The 20,052-nt window shown below is 44.4% G+C and overlaps 1 protein-coding gene across 2 annotated transcripts in view; it reads left to right on the top strand.

Annotated features, from left to right (window-relative positions):
• Nucleotides 1-16,445, top strand: part of EGFLAM (EGF like, fibronectin type III and laminin G domains) — a 107,417-nt gene extending 90,972 nt beyond the window's left edge. The window contains exons 18-24 of one of the 2 annotated variants that reach the window (XM_028748927.2): nt 630-810; nt 4,034-4,057; nt 8,550-8,628; nt 9,648-9,791; nt 12,186-12,269; nt 14,007-14,110; nt 14,774-16,445. In XM_028748927.2, coding sequence (XP_028604760.2) covers nt 630-810; nt 4,034-4,057; nt 8,550-8,628; nt 9,648-9,791; nt 12,186-12,269; nt 14,007-14,110; nt 14,774-14,928 — 771 coding nt within the window. In that variant the 3' untranslated portion in view covers nt 14,929-16,445. The remainder of the gene's footprint in view (nt 1-629; nt 811-4,033; nt 4,058-8,549; nt 8,629-9,647; nt 9,792-12,185; nt 12,270-14,006; nt 14,111-14,773) is intronic. The other variant, XM_028748928.2, reaches the window with a different exon arrangement.
• Nucleotides 16,446-20,052: the final 3,607 nt, after the last annotated feature.

The following is a 20,052-nucleotide window of genomic DNA, read 5'->3' as shown; positions in this document are numbered from 1 at the left end:
ATTTGTTTTTGTATGCATTTTCCCTAAAATAAAGTTTTATGTGAATGTTTTGAACTAGAATTTGCATTGCTAAATGTGGAGAAGTGTGTCATCTGATTGAAAGCTGTGTTCCAATCCAGGTATAAGTCAGGGAGTGGGGAATTGGGTCAGTTCGCTTTAAAACATAGACTGAGCAAATTTCTCCTTCCTCCTTAATACAAAGCTAACTCAGGAGGAATTCTCCTATTTTAAGGTGAAATTGGTTTCTGCCAAGAAACTTATTTTATATCTCAGATTTGGCTCAGAGCAGAGCCATAAAATGTGCTCTAAAGTTCAGGCACAGTGTTAATAAATCTGACTCAACTTTTTTTAAAAAAAATAGAGGTTAAATAGTTTTGAGCTACATGGCTCAAAAGAACTCATCCTACTTCCCTTTGAGGATAAACAACGGAATCCTCTGGAAGGATGTTCTCAGGAAACATACTCTTGAAAATAAACAGATGTTAAAATGATCTCTTCATATAAAATTTACCTCATCCAATTTTGGTATTTTTAAAAAATAAGATAACACTTTTAGCTTATGATACCGAGTAATAAACTAAAGTATTGAAAAAAACTCTTCAACTCCTAACCTTGTCTCTTACATAAAGATTGTTCTGAATGACCGGACAATAGATGTGAGGCAGGATTTCGCATCTGGAGTCAACCTGGAGAATACTGTCCATTCCTGTGTGAACTCCCCCTGTGCCAACGGGGGCACCTGCGTGCCCAAAAAAGATGGCTATGAATGTGATTGCCCATTGGGTTTTGATGGACAGCACTGCCAGAAAGGTAAAGCTTTTATTTTGTGTTGGAACTGCAAAATCTCCTTGATTGTAGAGAGTAGTCTTGCTCAGATAATGAACTTGCGGCAGCAAAGCCGACAGGGGAATGTCAGCGCAAGGTGATTGTTTCTTGGTTATTTGTGATTATTTCTTGGCTATTATTGCTGTAATTATTTCTTGGTTATTTGCTCTCATAAATGTGCTCTTCTGTAGCAGAGAGAGGAGGCACAGTTGCCACTAATAACAATTGAAAGACACAGTTTGCTTCTTTCTTTATTATCTTACAATCCCACCTTTCCTAAGCAGCTCAGGTGGTGTATATGGTTCTTCCCCCTCACAACACCCTGTGAGGTAGTTTAAGGTAAGAGGGAGTGCCTGGCCTAAGGTCACTCATTGAGTTTCATGGCTGAGTCAAAAGTTGAACCTTGTTCTCCCAGGTCCTTAGGCATAATTCATTCTTGAACTCTTTAAACTGGTTTCCATCACCACATTCTGTAGTAATGTGTTTAAAAATCCCCTTATCCTGTTTGTGATCAACTATCTTCTTTTATCACTCATTTGCCCACAGTTAGATGAATGGGGTTGACCACCATTTCTAATATTAAGAGAGAGGAAGAAACATTTTCACTACGCCATTATTTTATAAAGCTCTATGATTTGCCATGTCCCTTCCTGGTTGTGCGCCAGGACTGACCTGAGAAGCCTTCTTTCATACATAATAAACATCATAATCATTATTATTATTTATACCCCGCCCATCTGGCTGGGTTTCCCCAGCCACTCTGGGCGGCTTCCAACAAAAGATTAAAAATGAATCAAAACATCAGTCATTAAAAACTTCCCTAAACAGGGCTGCCTTCAGATGTTTTCTAAATGTCATATAGTTGTTTATTTCTTTGACATCTGGTGGGAGGGCGTTCCACAAGGTGGGTGCCACTACCAAGAAGGCCCTCTGCCTGGTTCCCTGTAACTTCGCTTCTCGCAATGAGGGAACCGCCAGAAGGCCCTCGATGCTAAACCTCAGTTTCTGGGCTGAACGATGGGGGTGGAGACGCTCCTTCAGGTATACTGGGCCAAGGCCATTTAGGGCTTTAAAGGTCAGCAAGAATACTTTGAATTGTGCCTGGAAACGTACTGGGAGCCAATGTAGGTCTTTCAAGACTGGTGTTAGGTGGTCTTGGTGGCCACTCCCAGTCACCAGTCTAGCTGCTGTATTCTGGATTAGTTGTAGTTTGTGGGTCACCTTCAAAGGTAGCCCCACATTTAGTTCATTGCAGTAGTCCAAGCGGGAGATAACCAGAGCATGCACCACTCTTGAGAGAAAGTCTGTGGGCAGGTAGGGTCTCAGCCTTTTACAAGGCTTCTATCCTCTGACCTCTCAGATCATGTTGGACTCCAACTCCCATCAGCCCCAGCCAGGATAGCCAACAGTCAGGGATGATGCGAGATGTAGTCCAGCAACATTTGGTGGACATGAGCTACATTTCTATTATAACATGCTAAGTTCCTGACTTGCTCTCTTCTGCAATGATAGTGGTAGTGGTGGGTTGTGTTGAGGTTTGAGTACAAGTGAAGCCATCATACGACGACTTGAACACATGCTTAACTTAATAACAAACTAACTGAGTCAGCATCCCAGTTTGCATTGTGCGAACTGGCCTTTTGGGGAGGAAATTGCTGTTAACAATTATTAAATACAAATCCCGAACACAAGATTCCAGTGTCGAAGGATTGTTTGCTTGTTTGCTGCTGCAGTTGGGTTTTTTGTTTTCGTTTGCTGCATCCACAGAACTTGCATTTTGCTGTTGGGGTTACAGTGCCATCCACCCCCCCAATTTTTTTGTTTCTTTTCTGGGACTGGTTTTGATGGGCACAACTTAACAACAAAAAGACGCATGTGATTTCTGCACTTCAGGGGGTTGGACTAGATGACCCTTGCAAGATAGCCCTTTGACACTTGATAATTACAAATCGCCATGATGAAATGGTTACAGCTCCCTATATACACTAGTGAAGTGCCTGCACTCTTTCATAGCAGTTTGGAGTCTAAAAAGCTTCCATTGCTAGAATTAAAAATCTCTGTCGCCTCACACAAGAGACGGAAGCTCCATCTTGTCTTATTCAGTGGGACTTAGCTCATGCCTTTAAGCAAGGGGATTTATAGGCCTTGTAACTTTATCCTCATTTGTGTTAACCGCCGGTGCTGCAATCCAGCCTCTAATCCTCAGCTACACTTTGGCTCCCTTGTAATTTGACAGCAAGAACAAATCCTTCCTCAGTCACACACCAGAGACCACCAAAGAATTCTTTACAAAAGTAAAGGCTCTCCTTTTTGTTGTTGTTCCTCAGAGGAGCTAAGAACCGAGATACTTCAATCCAGTGGGTTTCTTAAACCGGCTGAAATTCTCAGCGACTTAAATCGCATGCAGATTTATTCCACTAGGTGGTAGCATCCTTCTTCCATATCAGCCTGGCTCCGCTGAACAGGAGCGGAAAAATATGTTGCTCTCCAAGTGGGGTCTGAGTTTAGGGGCACCTGCAAGCGTGAGTTTACTGTCGACTCTGTTCTCATGCGTGCAGGTTTTTCACAATATTCATGTGACATTGTTCTCATCCAAGTAGGCTAGACTATGGCACTTTGGCCACAGGCCTCACAGTCCAGTGCCAAACCTGAATGACTACCCAGAGATCACCAGGTGATGAGGTCAGTGGCTAACAGGTCTCATGCTGGCACCTGGGCTGGCTTCTCCTTCCACTGATGCTGCCCCATACAGCATCTTTTAACTGCAACAAAATGGAGCTTATTCTTCAGTAATGTGTTTAGCATCAGAGCAGAAGAAACCAAGGTCCACTATTTTCCTGCAGGTAGGTCTGCCGTAGGTAAAAAAAAATAAAAAAAAATTCCAGTAGCATGCACACGAACGCTCATACCAATAACAAACTTAGTTGGTCTCTAAGGTGCTACTGGAAGGAATTTTTTTATTTTCCTGCAGTCACAAGAAGCACTTAATTGAATGCTGCTTTTTAAAACTTGAGCCGGACCCACCCCCTTTTGTCAACTTACTCCGATACCTAATGCCAGGTTCAATAATTACGAAATAATAAAAAAAAAGCTGAGATTTTGCATAGTTAAAGCTGGGTGCTCCTTTTCAAAGATGGGGAGAGGGGTTATTTTGCTGCTGAAAAGTAAAATCTGAATGTTCCTTCCGTTTTATGCTGCTGCACTGCAGAATGTGGAAATTACTGCTTGAACAGTAAGTAACAACTGTCAGACATGTTCTGTAACTGTGAGTGTATGATCTGTGTGCGTTCCTACCTCCATCAAGCTAATGGTGTGATTTAGGCCGCTTTTTGCAAATGTCTGTAGATAACGGCATAATCTGTAGTCATTTCCTGGATTGCACTGCAATGCTACAGCACTATTATGAGGAAGCTCATAAAGCAGTCTCCTTCCTTGCAAACTGTGACTAGTGAGAATTGCCTCCAGGTCAATATGAGTATATGTAACACCAAGTGGTTTTATAAACATTGATGGAAGTGGTGATTCTGTGGCGTTACTTGCATGGCTGATTTAAAACAAGAACTACAACAACAAGATTTTGAGAGAGAAGAAGAGAGAGAGAGCTAGTTGGACAACCAACCAGAAATCCATTGGCTTGCATTGCAAACATGGGAAATCGTTTAATTTGCAAAGGGTGGAAGAAAGCTTGAAACTATGTGTCTCCTGTTTCCCAACTTTAATTCCTGCCATTTTCTTCCCAAAGAATTCAAATCATGTGGGGGCAGGAGGCAGAAGGAAGAGTCCCTAATTTGTGTTTCAGAGCCTAGTTGCAGCATTTAAAGTGGATAGAATTTGTCTTTGGCAGAATGGGGAGCTCACTAATTTCTAAAAACGTCCTGCCATAATTAATTTTAAAGTCCTCTTTGTTTTAGAGGGAGAGTTTTAAAAGAATGTATCAATTTCTCCATTGAAATCAATGGAATGTGCCTGTTGATTCAGGACCAAGCCTCACTGCATTCAATGCAACTCTGTAGTCCAGCAAGTATGTTTATGAGAGCACCCCTCAGAATGCATTATGTTTGGTTGGACTGTGCTCAGACAGAACGAAAGTGTCCTATTCCTTTCTGCTGAATAGTTCTCTTGGATCCATACCACGATAAGTTGATTGAGAAATAGTATCTGAGCTGTGTTTTGCCTCTTGGTCCTAAACCAAGCTTCAGATAATTTCCTGCCTTCATTGCCTTGTCCATATCATCTGTGACAGAGATGGGCAAGCTGTATCTCTCTACAACTCCCTTCATCCTTGACCCCTGGTCATATTACCTGAAGCTGATTGAGGTTGGAGATGAATGCTACTAGTTCTGCAACAGAGGCATATTTGTGCTGCGTTGGGCTGAAATGGATTACGGGGTTTATATCTAGGGAGGGTGGCATCCTCCATCCTTAGCTCACATTCTTGCTAGTAAACACCATTCAATTCAGTGGTATGTGGTTCCAAGAATTACCATATTTTTCGCTCTATAGGACGCACCTGACCATAGGACACACCTTGTTTTAGAGGAGGAGAACAAGAAAAAAAAATTCTCCCCCTCTCTGCTCAGCGCCCCTTCAGCGAAGCGGCAGGAGAAATGGAGCCCCTTCCATTTCTCCTCCCACTTCGCTGAAGGGGCACTGCGCAGCTCTCCCTCTCTGCTGAAGCCGGGAGAGTCTTGCTTCAGAGTGCAGCACGAGTTCCCGCTGCGCTCCAAAGGCTTCAGGCGGCTATCCCTGAAGCCTGGAGAGTGAGAGGGATCTGTGCGCAGCGACCCCTCTCACTCTCCAGTCTTCAGCGAAAGCAACACGAAGCCTCCGGAGGGCGGAGGGAGCGCTCCCTCTGCACTTCAGAGGCTTCGCGTTGCTATCGCTGAAGCCAAGGAGCCTGCATTCGCTCCATAGGACGCACACACATTTCCCCTTAATTTTTGGAGGGGAAAAAGTGCATCCTATAGAGCGAAAAATACGGTATGGTGTTCATAGTTACATAACTGCAGCAGGATTGAATCCAGCAGGTGCAAGGTAGACAAACCTAAGGGTTTGTCTCCATGTTATGCTCACTGACCCAGCTCATATGTAGTGCTAAGGCAAAGCATGGAAGTTGGAGCATGTGGATGCTCACAGTAAAAATTAGCGCCTGAGTCACTCCTCCTTCAGTCAACCTGCTGCCAATCTACTACCTATAGCTAAGCCATGGTTTGGATTAGCATTACATCCGAACCCAGGCTTGTGTTTTGGAGAGAAACAAACCATGAACCCAGGTTTGTACATAATGCTAATCCAAATCACGTCTTAGCTGCAGGTATCACAGCAGCTGGTTGACTGTGGGAGGTGTCAGGCAGATGCAATTTTTACTGTGAGTGCCTTTGCATTACATTCTCATTTAGCCATGATTTGGTCTTGGGTTACTTGCAATCTGGATTGCTGTGTAGAAGCCCCTGAGTCCAGTCCCCACCCAGTCTGAAATAGATGGCTCAGGTTATAGGGTTTGCCTTTGAGGCACACCTAATTTTCACTGGATTGCACCCAAGACGTTCATTTGCAGGAACTAGCAGGGTGATGCTGGGAAATCCTGGCGAGGAATCAAATCAATGTATAAGAGAAACCACTTGGGTGCTTCCCCATGCCTGCCCATGCCAGACCATAGTCTAACAGGGTTTGGCATGCTCAAAACCTTTCATTTCAGTGGGTTTATATGTGCCGAATGTATTGCTGGATGGTTTGAGGGGAAGGGGAGCATAGGATGCCTTTAGCACAGCTAGTGCAAGGCACACCTAGGAAGGTCAGAAAGTGCTTGGCCCAGAGTGTTGCTCTAGATGTAGAAAATGGCTGGCTCCATACAGCCCAGGCCTTCCTCTGAAGCCTGCAAAGAGTGATGCACAGCACTGCTTGTGTCGTGGGTTGCATTGCATTGTGAGCGGCAGGGTGCAAGACTTGGGTTCCTGCTTCAGCCACACTGGACATTTTCCCTAATTTCATTTGCAGATGAAACAGCCATTTGCCTACCAGGTATTTTTCATATTTTGTTACCGTGCCTTTTCTCCCCTGCTTTTCCTCCTTAGCTATTCAGGGAAAGACAGTATTCGCTGTCAAGAGAAAACCAGGAGCAGCTACGGCAACAGGCAAAAGCCAAAATCAGTGACAACTTGAGGGCCAAAACCATACATGATGCAGGATTTCAATTATGGGTCTCCTGTATATTTTTGGGATTTTTTTTTAAAAAATACAAGTGTAGGGGTGGGTACCAAATTGGGCCTCATCTGCACTATAGATTTGAAGCAGTGTCATCCCGCTGTAAACATTCATGGCCTCCCTCAAAGAATCCTGGGAACTGTAGATTGTAAGGGGTGCTGAGAGCAGTTAGGAGACCTCCTGTTCCTCTCACAGAACTACAAGTCTCAGAATGGTTTAACAGCCAATCCCTTTTATCAGGGAACTCTCAGAATTCTAGCTCCGTAAGGGAAATCAGGGCCTCCTAACAATGGTGCCAAGGATTGAAACTGTGTCCAGGATGTGTGCTTTGCTGCTAAGCTACACAGGCACAGCTTCCTGGTCTGTCTTCTGCTCCCACCACCCAGGGGGGCTATCAGCAGCTCTGTGGGCATCAGGGAGGGGGTTGGAGAGGTTTAGACTGGGGAAATAGCATGGGGGTAAAGGTAAAGGGAAGGGACGCGGGTGGTGCTGTGGGTTAAACCACAGAGCCTAGGACTTGCCGATCAGAAGGTCAGCGGTTTGAATCCCCGCGACAGGGTGAGCTCCCGTTTCTTGGTCCCTGCTCCTGCCAACCTAGCAGTTCGAAAGCCCGTCAAAGTGCAAGTAGATAAATAGGTACCGCTCTGGCGGGAAGGTAAACGGCGTTTCCGTGTGCTGCTCTGGTTCGCCAGAAGCGGCTTAGTCATGCTGGCTACATGACCCGGAAGCTATACGCTGGCTCCCTCGGCCAATAAAGCGAGATGAGTGCCGCAACCCCAGAGTCGGCCACGACTGGACCTTTAAAAGGTAAAGGGACCCCTGACCGTTAAGTCCAGTCGTGGATGACTCTGGAGTTGCGGCACTCATCTCGCTTTACTGGCTGAGGGTGCTGGTGTTTGTAGACAGACAGCTTCCGTGTCATGTGGCCATTCTGGCGAACCTATTTATCTACTTGCACTTGGACGTGCTTTCGTGGGGATTTGAACCGCTAACCTTCTGATCACAAGCCCTAGGTTCAGTGGTTTAGACCACAGTGCCACCCTCTGCACACAGCATGGGGGTAGGGGAGGCTTAATATCCACACACCCTGCTGTTGCCCAAGCAGATTTGGATCACCTTGCATTAACAGCCCTCCCACAAAAATGAGGGGAAGCTGTCCTTGAAATATTGAACAGGTCTCATTTTTTGTTCTCCTCCTCTTTACTCGTAACTGAGCCTTGCTCAAAGGGCACTATAAGAACTGTATAGGAAATTCTCGCCATGAATTGTGTTTGTTGTCTCGTTGAGAAGCCAGAGGTAAAAAACCAGCGACTCATTCTCAGTGTATTGCTAATGACAGTCAGCCTTGATAGATTGAGGTGGACAAACCCCAATGAGCCACGATAAATACCGGTCTCACTTCAGAGGAAGATTGCATTGGTACTGCATGTCGTTGCACTTTCCTCTTTAATGCTGTTGAAGGGAATGTTTTTACATGCAAATCCTGCCATCTTAACATTGGGTTTTCCTTCATTTCCCAGCTGTTATGGAAGCCATTGAAATACCACAGTTCATCGGCCGCAGCTACCTCACCTATGATAGCCCAGATATTCTTAAAAGGTAAATAAAGTTAACGGTGGGGTAGCGTTTATTTATAGAGATACGTTCTGAGGAACCCTTTGTGTGGGTATCTGGTTGTAGAAAGAAAGCAGTGTCGCTTTGTGTCATGCAAATGGCAGATGCTAAAATGGGACCTTTGGCTAAAGGGCAGATTATAAATGGTCATAATGAAGAAAAATGAAATAATACATGAATAAAATAAGGCTGCTTACAAGGATGTGGAGGATACAGAACATGCCTTATGGGATCAGACCAAGGTCCATCTAGTACAGCTTTCCTCAACCTGGTTGCCCTCCAGACACTGTTGGACTACAACTCCCATCAGCCCCTGGCAGCATGGCCAATGACTGTGTAATTTTACCCCACCAACCTAATTTGGGAATATAGCAGAAGTATATTCCCATGTAGCTACCTACAGCTACATGCTTGTATATTTAGCAGGGGTGCTGGTCATCTCTGCTGTATTTCTGTACTTTGGTCAGCCAGTAGTTAATATGGTCCCTTTATGTTAGTTGTTTTCCTTTATATTGGTGTTTAATAGGCTCCATCGGAGGGGGGCTTACCTAATTGTTCTGTGCCACTTAAAACATGAATTTCTATTGCATTTTTTGTGATGTTTTTAAACATTGCAAACCACTTAGAGACATCTTCAAAGTTTGAAGCAGTATATAAATTACCCAAACAAACCTCATAAATAAATAGATGGTGACAAGAGCTGTACCCAGTCAGACGGGCGAGGTACAAATAATAAATTTAGTATTATTCAAAATCCAAATATTTGGCACGTTTCAAATCAAGTGGTATGTCATTGTCCTGGAAGCTAAACTGATAAATGTGGATTTAGAGGGAGAGTAGATTCAGCTAGAATTGTAGCAAAAATATACATTTATGAGTTACAGTTGGTGTGTTCAACTATGTGTGGGAGGGGGGAGATCACCGATCACAGAGCTTCAGAGGTGCATTATTTTCACTGCACCATCCAGATGTTGTTTTGTACAATGTGCCTCTCCCCTAAACAGAGTAGCGGGATCAAGAACAAATGTCTTCATGAGGTTTAAGACTACCCTGATGGACGGCCTCTTGCTGTGGAGGGGAGACAGCCCCATGAGACCAAACAGTGACTTCATCTCCCTAGGTCTTCAAGATGGTGCTTTGGTCTTCAGGTAAGCTGCCTGCATCTTCTTTCCCATCCCTACCCCTTGCTTCAGCAGGGGACTTCTGACTAGGAACGGGATATAAATTTGGTCCAGTTTGCAGACCTCTCTGAATTTTGCGGTGCAGTTCTCCAACCAACAATGTTCACTAAAAAGCATACAGTGCAGGAAAGCATGTATAAAAATGAATGCATCAGTGAAAAGTACGTAGAAAAATGGATTGTATTCAAAGAAATTGCTCATGAAAATATGTACAGTTCATAGAATCATAGAATCATAGAGTTGGAATAGACCACAAGGGCCATCGAGTCCAACCCCCTGCCAAGCAGGAAACACCATCAGAGCACTCCTGACATATGGTTTGTCAAGCCTCTGCTTAAAGACCTCCAAAGAAGGAGACTCCACCACACTCCTTGGCAGCAAATTCCACTGTCGAACAGCTCTTACTGTCAGTTGGCAAAACTGCCTACGAAAATGTGCTTCTTGGGACTAAAACGTTGCAGGAATGTGGGGAACTGAATTTGAGATTAGAACGATGAGAAACAGAGAGAACTAAAATGGCCGGATCCTCCCATCTCTACTTCTGACTCAAGCACACTTGCAGCTCTGCCACTTATCAGACGGCTCCATTTACTTCAGTAGAGAGGAGGAGCTCCATGTGCATAAATTCCTTTGCATATATTGAAGCAAATGAGAACAAGTGTCTTGTGAGGACACTTTGCTTAAAGAAGGCTTATCTTCACCAGATCAGAGAGCACCCAGCATTTGAAGAAACCTGGGCATTTAAGATTTGGTTGCTCACTTCCTGCAGTGAGAGAAACCAAGGATGTGATTGGAACGCAAGGTTAGGAAAGTGAGCAGACCCCGTCTCTCCCTGGGTACAATCTTAGGGGAAGATAATTTGTGAACGGGAGCACAAGAACAAGAATGATTACTTTTAATAGGACAAGAATATACAATTTTGTTTAGTCCCATGGGAAAGCGGAGGCGAGATCTACCTTGCTCTTTGGGTTTTCTCTTTAATCCACTCACTGTCTCCATAATGTAGTGGAGCATTTTCTGACTTGTTATTCTCAAAAGCAAATGTTCTGTCTGCCAAAAATGAAATGTAAACCCAGGGAATGATAGACAAAAAAACTACCTGTTTGACGTCTGGGGATTACTCCCCTGTACTTCAGTGCTTCGGGAAGTTTTCAAATGTACTTCTTCTTCCCCCCGCCCCCCGGTCAAATTACGAGTTTGTCAAAGAGCCTGGTGTTTCTTTTTGTTACTTTCCTTTCTTCAGATTAAGTAACCACAGAGCATTTTGAGAAAGCAGATGTCACTCCCGGTATGATTGTACATGGTTATGATGCAGCAAAGTGCTATTTTCACAGTGCAGTAGAACACACAATAGGAGACACCTCAGGCAACATACAAAGACATATTATGAGCAGTTGGTATTCCGAACGAGGGTAATGATATTCAGATAGCTACCCAACAAATGGGACGTGGGTGGTGCTATGGGTTAAACCACAGAGCCTAGGACTTGCCAATCAGAAGGTCGGCGGTTCGAATACCCACGACGGGGTGAGCTCCCGTTGCTCGGTCCCTGCTCCTGCCAACCTAGCAGTTCGAAAGCACGTCAAATGCAAGTAGATAAATAGGTACCGCTCCAATGGGAAGGCAAATGGCGTTTCCGTGCGCTGCTCTGGTTCGCCAGAAGCGGCTTAGTCATGCTGGCCACATGACCCGGAAGCTGTACACCGGCTCCCTCAGCCAATAAAATGAGATGAGTGCTGCAACCCCAGAGTCAGTCACGACTGGACCTAATGGTCAAGGGTCCCTTTACCTTTACCTAACAAAAGCTTCTTCATAACAAACCATCTGCAACACCTTTTTGAAATCTGCCTGATGTTTGCTTCCATTTGGGCAATCACAATTTGCCCTTCTCACTTTTATCGAGAACTCTTTTGCCCAAAACATTCACACGGTATTCCTTTCTTAAATCCCCACGGGTAGCTTCGAGCACAAACCTTGTGCCCTTAACTTTATTACCCCTCGGCGTCCTTGTCTGCCCCCTCTCCCCACCCCCCATTATATATGGATGGGCTGCAGCTCAGTTCTGGAGCAGGTATTTTATGCAGAAAGTCCTGGGTTTAATCCCCAACCTCTCCAGTTAGAGCAAGGAGAGTCACTTTACAACTCTTAAGAATGGGTTAACAGTCAATCCCTTTTACAACTCCCAATGGCCCTAGCGAGGAGTCAAGGATGATGGGAGCTGTAGTACAACAACATCTGGAAGCCGCCATGTTGGCTACCCCAAACTTTTTGTCCAGCTACACTTGACTAATAAAAACGACTCAGGTGAATCATGATTGTGAACTCTCCAGAACATGACGAACTTCTCTCATTTGGTTTCAGCTATAATCTGGGCAGCGGCATTGCTATCATAACAGTGAATGGCTCCTTCAACGATGGCAGGTGGCATAGAGTAAAGGCAGTTCGGTAAGTTGTTTGTTGTTATTGTCAACGTCCTGTGTGGTGCTTTGAGGAACATTGGCAAGAAGTCAGGTTCCTTTCCTAAGGGATGGGTAATCTAAATGTTAGTTGTGTAAATACAAGGAAGGGATGAGAGGGACAGGGAAGACACAAGGTGAAAACGACTAAATACAACTCTTAACAATTGGTAGAGCATGAGACTCTTAATCTCAGGGTTGTGGGTTAGAGTTTCACCATCTGAAATGAGCCACAGGAGAACATGTCACCATCTTTGTCACTGCCACATGCAGGCTCCTTGAGGGGACTGTGCAACTCGTTGTCTCAAGACCTTTTTGCTGCAGGAGGCATTTGGGAGTGAGACAAATCAATTCGGGTTCCTTGCGAAACTGATGCTGTGATTGTTTTTGTTTTGTTCCTCTATGCTGGCTCTGAAGACTCTCTTAATGTTTTTTGTTTATTGCTCATTTTTATTACAGTTGGAAATGATCAATTTTATTATTGTATGGGTTCTTATCTACTTTTTGTTAATTGCCTTGAGTGCTGGTAAAACAGAAGGCAGGATATTAAACCTTCTAAATGAATAAGTCAATCTGGCATCATATTGATTGGGGCATGTGAACTAAGTGACTGTGCCAAAGCCTTTGCAGAAAAATGGGGTTTGGGCGGAAAGTTGCCATGGTGGCCAGGTTTCTTGAGGGAGCATCTTATCCCCTGTATATACTCAGTAGGTCACTACATTCTACCAGAGTGTTTCTCCTTCAACACCCCCCCCCCAAAAAAAACCCCAGAAGCCTGCTGCACTGTCACTCATAGCAATACTTTTGGTGTGGCTGCCCATTCTGTGGAAGAACATCTCTGTTGAGATACAACAGGCACCCACAATCTCTACTTTCCAGAGCCAACTGAAGTCATTTTTGTTTCCGCAAGCTTTTCCAGCTGGACACCTTAGGTGTCCATTTTGTATTGTATTGAAAGCTATCTTCAGTTGTTGTTTTTAATACTGAATTACTTTTTGATATTTTTATGGCATGTCTGCAAGTTGCCTTGAGACATGAGACAATTCATAAATTTAACAGCAGCAGCAACAACAAAAACACGAACAAACAAATAATATGAAGCCCATGAATGTTTCTCCAGCTCAGATTAGAATCCAAGCTGGAAAATCCACATTTTACCCATCCATTTCTCAAAACACCCCAACTCTTACCCAGCTTCCCACAATCTCCAACCCCCCAACCATTCCATATTAAAGACCACCAGGTATTAGAATGATCAACTTCTATTTAGGCTGTGTACACACCATACATCGAAAGCCTATTATCCCCCCCCCCCCCTATAATCCCAGGAACTGTTGTTTGTTAATGATACTGGAAATAGTAGCTTTGTGAGGGGTAAACCATAGTTCTGAGGATCATTGTGGGGAAATGATGTGCTTTCAAGGTGCTTTAAATCTAGGGGGCTGGATTCAACTAACTGGTCCTATTTGTGGAAGCCCAATGCAAGGAGTTCTGCTGGCACAACAGGGCTTTCCCCACACATGCCCAGTGGTCAGAATAACCCCCAGAAGAAGAGTTCACGGGTGGAAGAGAGGAAGAATGCTTGCACCGATTGGAGTGTTTGTAACAGTGTGACATGGAATTCCTCCCTTGGAGTGTATATTAACATGGTGCAGCTGCACAACTCATATGATACTACTTACCCATATTACGATAGTAACAATGTGAAAATGTGCATGTATTTAAGGGATGGGCAGTCTGGGAAAGTAACGGTGGATGACTATGGTGCTAGAACTGGCAAATCACCAGGAATGATGAGACAGTTGAATATCAATGGGGACCTCTTCGTTGGTAAGTTCCTCCTAAATTCTGTTACCTTTTTTTTTCTTTTCTTTTCTTTTCTTAAGAGTTGTAGAGAGGTTGGTTCACGCACACAAGCCATTCGAGATAGTTGTTTACTATAGGACGAGTAGTGCTGATGCATGCAGTTGTTTTTCAGTGTCCACACAGCACTGTTGGGGTCAACATGCCAGTCTGCACTGTATTCCCTGCCAATTAATATGGATTTTTATTTTCTGGGGGAAATCTAATTACAGTGGAACCTCAGTTGTCAAACGCTTCAGAAGTCAAACGTTTTGGCTTTCAACCGCCGACAACCCGGAAGTGAATGCTTCCGTTTCTCCATTTTTTCCAATGGATTTTGCCGACCAGCAATCGCACCTCGTTTGTCGAATGGTCTTCCGGAACGGATTACATTCGACAACCGAGTTTCCACTGTATTCATCTACCTAACAAAAGCAGCCTGTGGCCAGTGTCCGATTTACAATGATTGGTTGGCCACTGTGGGAAAGAGATGCAAGACAAGGTAGGCCTTTGGCCTGATTGAGAAGGGCTACCCTTAGGTTATTGAGAGCTGCTGAGAGGGCCTTTTAAGGGCCCTCAAAAGAAGGCTATAAACGTTTTTAAATAAACGCATCCTTACTTAGTTTCTCCATCTCTCTCTCTCTCTGGCAGGTGGAATGAAAGAGATCGCTCTGCGTACAAACAGACAGTATATGAGGGGCTTGGTGGGCTGCATTTCCCACTTCACGCTTTCTACGGATTACCATATTTCACTGGTTGAAGATGCGGCTGATGGGAAGAACATCAACACTTGTGGGGCAAAGTAACAGGTGGGAAACAGTCAGAGGGAAGAGCCTTTCACCACTGTTCTTGCACACGGAGGACTTGCCTTCTGAGCGAGGCCTGGAAGCAAGAAACAACCTGAAGCAAAAATCACAGAAGGGGACCATTTGCCACTCTCCTTTCCTTTGGATAACATGCTCTCTCTCTGTCAGTGCAGGAGCACAGTGCAGGAGCGCCACCCTTTAAATAGTTGTAGAGTCCCGTGCAGCAGAGCACCTATGCTGTTGTCTACGGCCGCTCCCTACCCATTAACGTGCATCTTCCACAGCAGGGCTGCCTTCAAGCCCACTTGCCTTCGCAGTAGCCTCCTCACGCAGTGAGCAAAAGCTGGGCAGGTTGGGTAGCAACATGCCCAATTTTGCTGGCAAGTGGAGCTTTTGGCTTTTGTGGCTGGGAACAAGATCTCTGCTTCCTTGCAGAGAGAGAAAGATTGGAAGCCTCCATCTTGGTTCCTGCTGTGCCCCTTCCCTGTAGTAAGAATGTGCAGAATTAAGAGGGTGAAAATGGTAGCAGCGCCTGTTGTGACCACCTCATCGTTTCAGCCACAGAATGTCTCCATGGCTGGAGAATAGTATAGTCTGCTTCCTTGTGCTTTGAAGAACAGATCCGCCTCCCTCCGAATATGCCGTCGCACAGCACGTTGCATTCATCACTATTCTAGTCTCATTCATAGGCCGGTCCCAGGAGAGACAAACAGCAGATCACAGCATCAGATTTGTACTGCTCATCTTCAGGCTGCAAACAGAAAGGCTTTGTTCGCTTGAATCCCCAGAATCTCTGCACCTAGAAAACTAGCATGGTAAGGATTATAGCTTTCCATCTGCAGGGACTTTAAAAAACAAAACAAAACACCATAGAGAGAATTATCATTTATGCAATTTCCTGCTGAAGTGGTACAATCCAGGAAGAGCTTTAACCATGCAATATGCTGGTTTTGTACACAAAAGGCTATTGCTTTACTCCCATTTTCTCTCTGCCTGGGGAGCAGCACCAGAGCAGGGAATTCCCTTCAGTCTTTAAGCCTTGCTACAAATCTGGTAACAGAGAAGGGATGGTATTCGGCATTGGTGTTGACGCTCAAAAGGGCTGTGTTGCTGGCCAACAGTGAAGGTTCTGCATCAGTCCAGCTTAACAAGCAAACAAAAAGAGGGAGGGGAAGAGGATGTAATGAGTTACAGACCATACCCTTGGCTCACACAGTGTGTCTTTATGACCTATGGGGTCAGTACTGAAATTGTGGTAACTTATGCAGCCTTAATGGCACAGCAACTGTATCATCCACACCACTGAGTGGCATATTTTGAAAGTGCTGTATTTATGCATTCCTTTATCCTATTCCAGCCTCAAATCAGTTGCAGGTATTTGCAGCTCCAGTCTACCCAGTGTAAATACTCACAAGAAGTTATACTCCTTTCCAGAGTTCTGTTGTTTCCCGAAGATAATCCTCCTTACTATTTTGAAAACTCTACTTTTTTATTACAAGCAGTTGGGGCGGGAGGGGGGGGGGGACGACCGGGACCCAACAACCACATTTTATAGCAGTAATTTTGCACCTGTATTTTTATATAGCAGAGGCGGCGGCAGTGATTGGCTAGTTTTGTAAAAGGATTAGGTGTCTCACACAGCGTTTAGCATGCTGCAGATCTTTCCCTAAAGGAATAAGGAGTGCTAAGATTCTTACGTTTGGGGTGGGCAAGGATGTTTTGCTTGTGCTTATTCTACAGTTTTAGTGGGAAATATTTGTGAAATGTAACTGGTTTTACAATCATATTTTTTGTTTTTGTAAATTTAGACTGCTGAAAATGTACATTAATGAAGCTTTTCTGGCTTCAAGTATTGAAAAGATGTTAAAAGTTCTGTTCAACTATGATATTTGGCCATTGAGTATCATTTATTTTTTAAAAAAATTGAGCACTGTAAGCTTAGGTAGAAGTTAAGATTCATGGGGTAACTTCAGAAGGTGCCTGTAATGCGTCATGAATACATAGTACAAGAAAAAAAGGTCACGGGTGGTGCTGTGGTCTAAACCACTGAGCCTTTTGGGCTTGCTGATCAGGTTGGTGGTTCAAATCCATGCAATGGTGGTGAGCTCCCGTTGCTCTGTCCCAGCTCCGGCCAACCTAGCAATTCAAAAGCATGCCAGTGCAAGTAGATAAATAGGTACCTCTGTGGCAGGAAAGTAAAAGGCGTTCCCGTGTGCTCTGGCACTTGTCACAAAGTCCCGTTGTGCCAAAAGCAGTTTAGTCATGCTGGCCACATGACCCAGAAAGCAGTCTGTGGACAAATGCTGACTCCCTTGGCCCGAAAAGCGAGATGAGCGCCCCATAATCACCTTAGACTGGACTTAACCGTCCAGGGGGCCTTTACCTTTTTACCTCAGTAAAGAAAGTGGAACAATGTCAGGATAAGAGTTTAGATACACATAGCGCAAAGTCATGGTGTCTAAAACAGACCATAGTTTATCACAAACTTGCATGAATTGAGAAGATTCTATGTGCAAAAAATGGAAGGAAAACAAGGGGAAAGTAGTACAAACTTCTGAAGAGTAAGAAAATACACATTTATTTAACTCCATGACAGTATTCTGCCAAATTCTTAATACATGCATATTACAGGCATAAGCAGTACATTGCCATTTATGTTCATGCTAAAGTCAGTATATCAATACTATATCACTTAAACTTAGCCTCTCCCTCCTCCCAGTTGTGTTCCATAATAGTATCCTCCACTAAAGTTGCCTACTTGGAAAATTTCACCAACGCTAAGTATTTAGCTGCTAAAGTACTGTTTCTATCATTTGGATGTTTAGGGGAAGAAACATTGCCCTTCCCAGGCTTGCTTTGCACAAATACTCAAGATGTTCATTACTACAATGTCCCCCTAATCCCAAGGAGGTTATTGGCTTTGGGATGGATGCACTTTCATCACAGGATGGCTGGGTTTTCACTCATGCACTTTAAATTTTGCAGCTCTCCCAAAGTAAGCACGCCCTCCTTTCACTGGGGCTCAACATTTCTAAATTCCAAGGGCACTGTGTGAGATTGAAAGTAGTCTCAAAAAGACATCCCCGAGATTTAAATATGCACAACATAAGTACATTCATTTGCATACATCACATAGGTTTGCTTAAGAGACACAACAATACCTGAGCTGTTTTGGCTTCAAATCACCAAATTCAGCAATCCAAAGTACAGAGATAGGAAGCAAGGCTAAGTTAGGGCAAACTGGTTGCATAGGAATTAAAACACAGGCAATGGTTCAGTCTTCCAGTCAGTTCAATATTATAATGCTCATTTAATATTTTAAAAAGTATTGAGATTAGCTTCACATCTATTACACATTAGCCATTTCATATGCTATGTACACTTTTAATAAAAACCATCATAATGTACTGAACTATAAAAACACAGCATATATCATACAAGTAACGGCTTAACTTACAAAGTCCCTCCCCTAACCCCATTTATGCTCCCACCCAACACAACTCCCCATCCTTACTTCCTTCGAGTCTATGCTTCATCTCACTGCAGGAGATTTCACATTCACAATGAAGGCCTAAAGGAGACCACACAGCCACGTGGAAAGTTCTCTCCGCCCCCTACTATACACAGAGGGGACAATTCACAAACCAGCCACAGTGGTGTGGTTCTGTCAAAATCGGTGCAAGTCAGTGGTTTGCAAGCATCCTACCCATTAAGAAACACACTCCACGCCAACAGGTCTGCTGAGCAATCCCGCTGAGCCTGTCAGAGGATCTTGCAGCACATTTTAATGCATGGATGCGCGCTTGGACCATCCAGCGCACAGCACCTGTTTGGCATCGCTCCATGTGAACTAAGAGTGCCCCCTAAAATAACAAAACAACTCTGCATATGCACATCACCTGTAAGATCAGTAGTGGATCTTCAGATAAGATGGGCTGCTCACCTTTGAACTGTGGTTTGAACACCACTGCTCCCTCTTCAGGCCGTTCTTTTCCAGGTCCCTACATCTTAACTTGCAGCCCAGCTAACCCACAGCCACAATCTATAAACAGCAAGTGTGGGGTCTCTCGGTGAACAGCACAACTGAAATTTGTGCATACAACCTAAGGCCTTTCCCTCCTTTAAATTTGGGGTTTAAAGGGGGGAAGGACCGAGACAACACTGGGATAGGGAAGGACAGGTGGGTGCAACATTTTGCTCGGACCCCTAGATCACGAGGAGCCCATTAACCTTTAGTGGCTTGAAGCGCTAGAGGCACATTCCTGCTGAAGCCTCTTAAGTACAATTGCACAAGCCCTACTGAAATAAATGGAGGCTGCCGAGCAGAGTCCTTTAGGGGAAAATCAAATATTTCAAGCAGGGCTTTTCCAAAACAGCAGGCAGCCCCAAACTCCTGCCCACTTCCCTTCCATACGAGAAAAAGCTTTTCAGAGACAAGTCACGGCGGATCTTTGGGTGTTCCTCTACAGTAGCTTCCACATACTTTGTTTTGCACTTCAGCAGTCATGCTGGATTACAGGAAGCATTCTAGAGCAGCAAGACACAAACGCCTTTCCCCTTCAGATGCTCCCTCCTAGCCAGCAAATACCTAATTGTCTGCCATGGAAATTGACGGCTTGTGCTAGTCGCCCACAGTGCCCCATGCTACTGACAGGCAGGGGATAGCAGCTTTTTGACATCAGGCATCAGAAACACTCTAATCCCTTCCCAACTGCTTTGGGCAGTGTACTCTAAAAGACAATAATGGGCACCCGAATGGAGATATAAATACACACTGGTGTTGTCCCTGCTGCTTCCCCTGACAAGAGCCGCACTTTGCAAGCATTTTAGGGAAGACTCCACCTGCCCACTCCTCTTGCATAGTCACCACTGGATTGAATTGCCACGCAGCAGAATTATTCCAAGATCTTCACATAAAGGGAAGAAAGTGATTCAGAGGGTGAAAAGAAACCACTACTATGTTTTCAGCATTATAGCTTACTCTTATCTGCTAAATCAGGCTTCCTCAACCTGGTGCCCTCCTGAAGGCCTTGCGTACAACTCCCATCAACCACTAAGGCTGATGGTAGTTGTTGTGGTGCAAAGCAGCTGGAAAGCAACAGGTTGAGGAAGCTGGCAATAAAT

The sequence above is a fragment of the Podarcis muralis genome, chromosome 11 (genome assembly GCF_964188315.1).
Source record: "Podarcis muralis chromosome 11, rPodMur119.hap1.1, whole genome shotgun sequence".
In the NCBI taxonomy this organism is placed as follows: domain Eukaryota; kingdom Metazoa; phylum Chordata; class Lepidosauria; order Squamata; family Lacertidae; genus Podarcis; species Podarcis muralis.
Note: the sequence above shows the minus strand (reverse complement) of the source record. Positions and strands in the feature narration are given on the sequence as shown.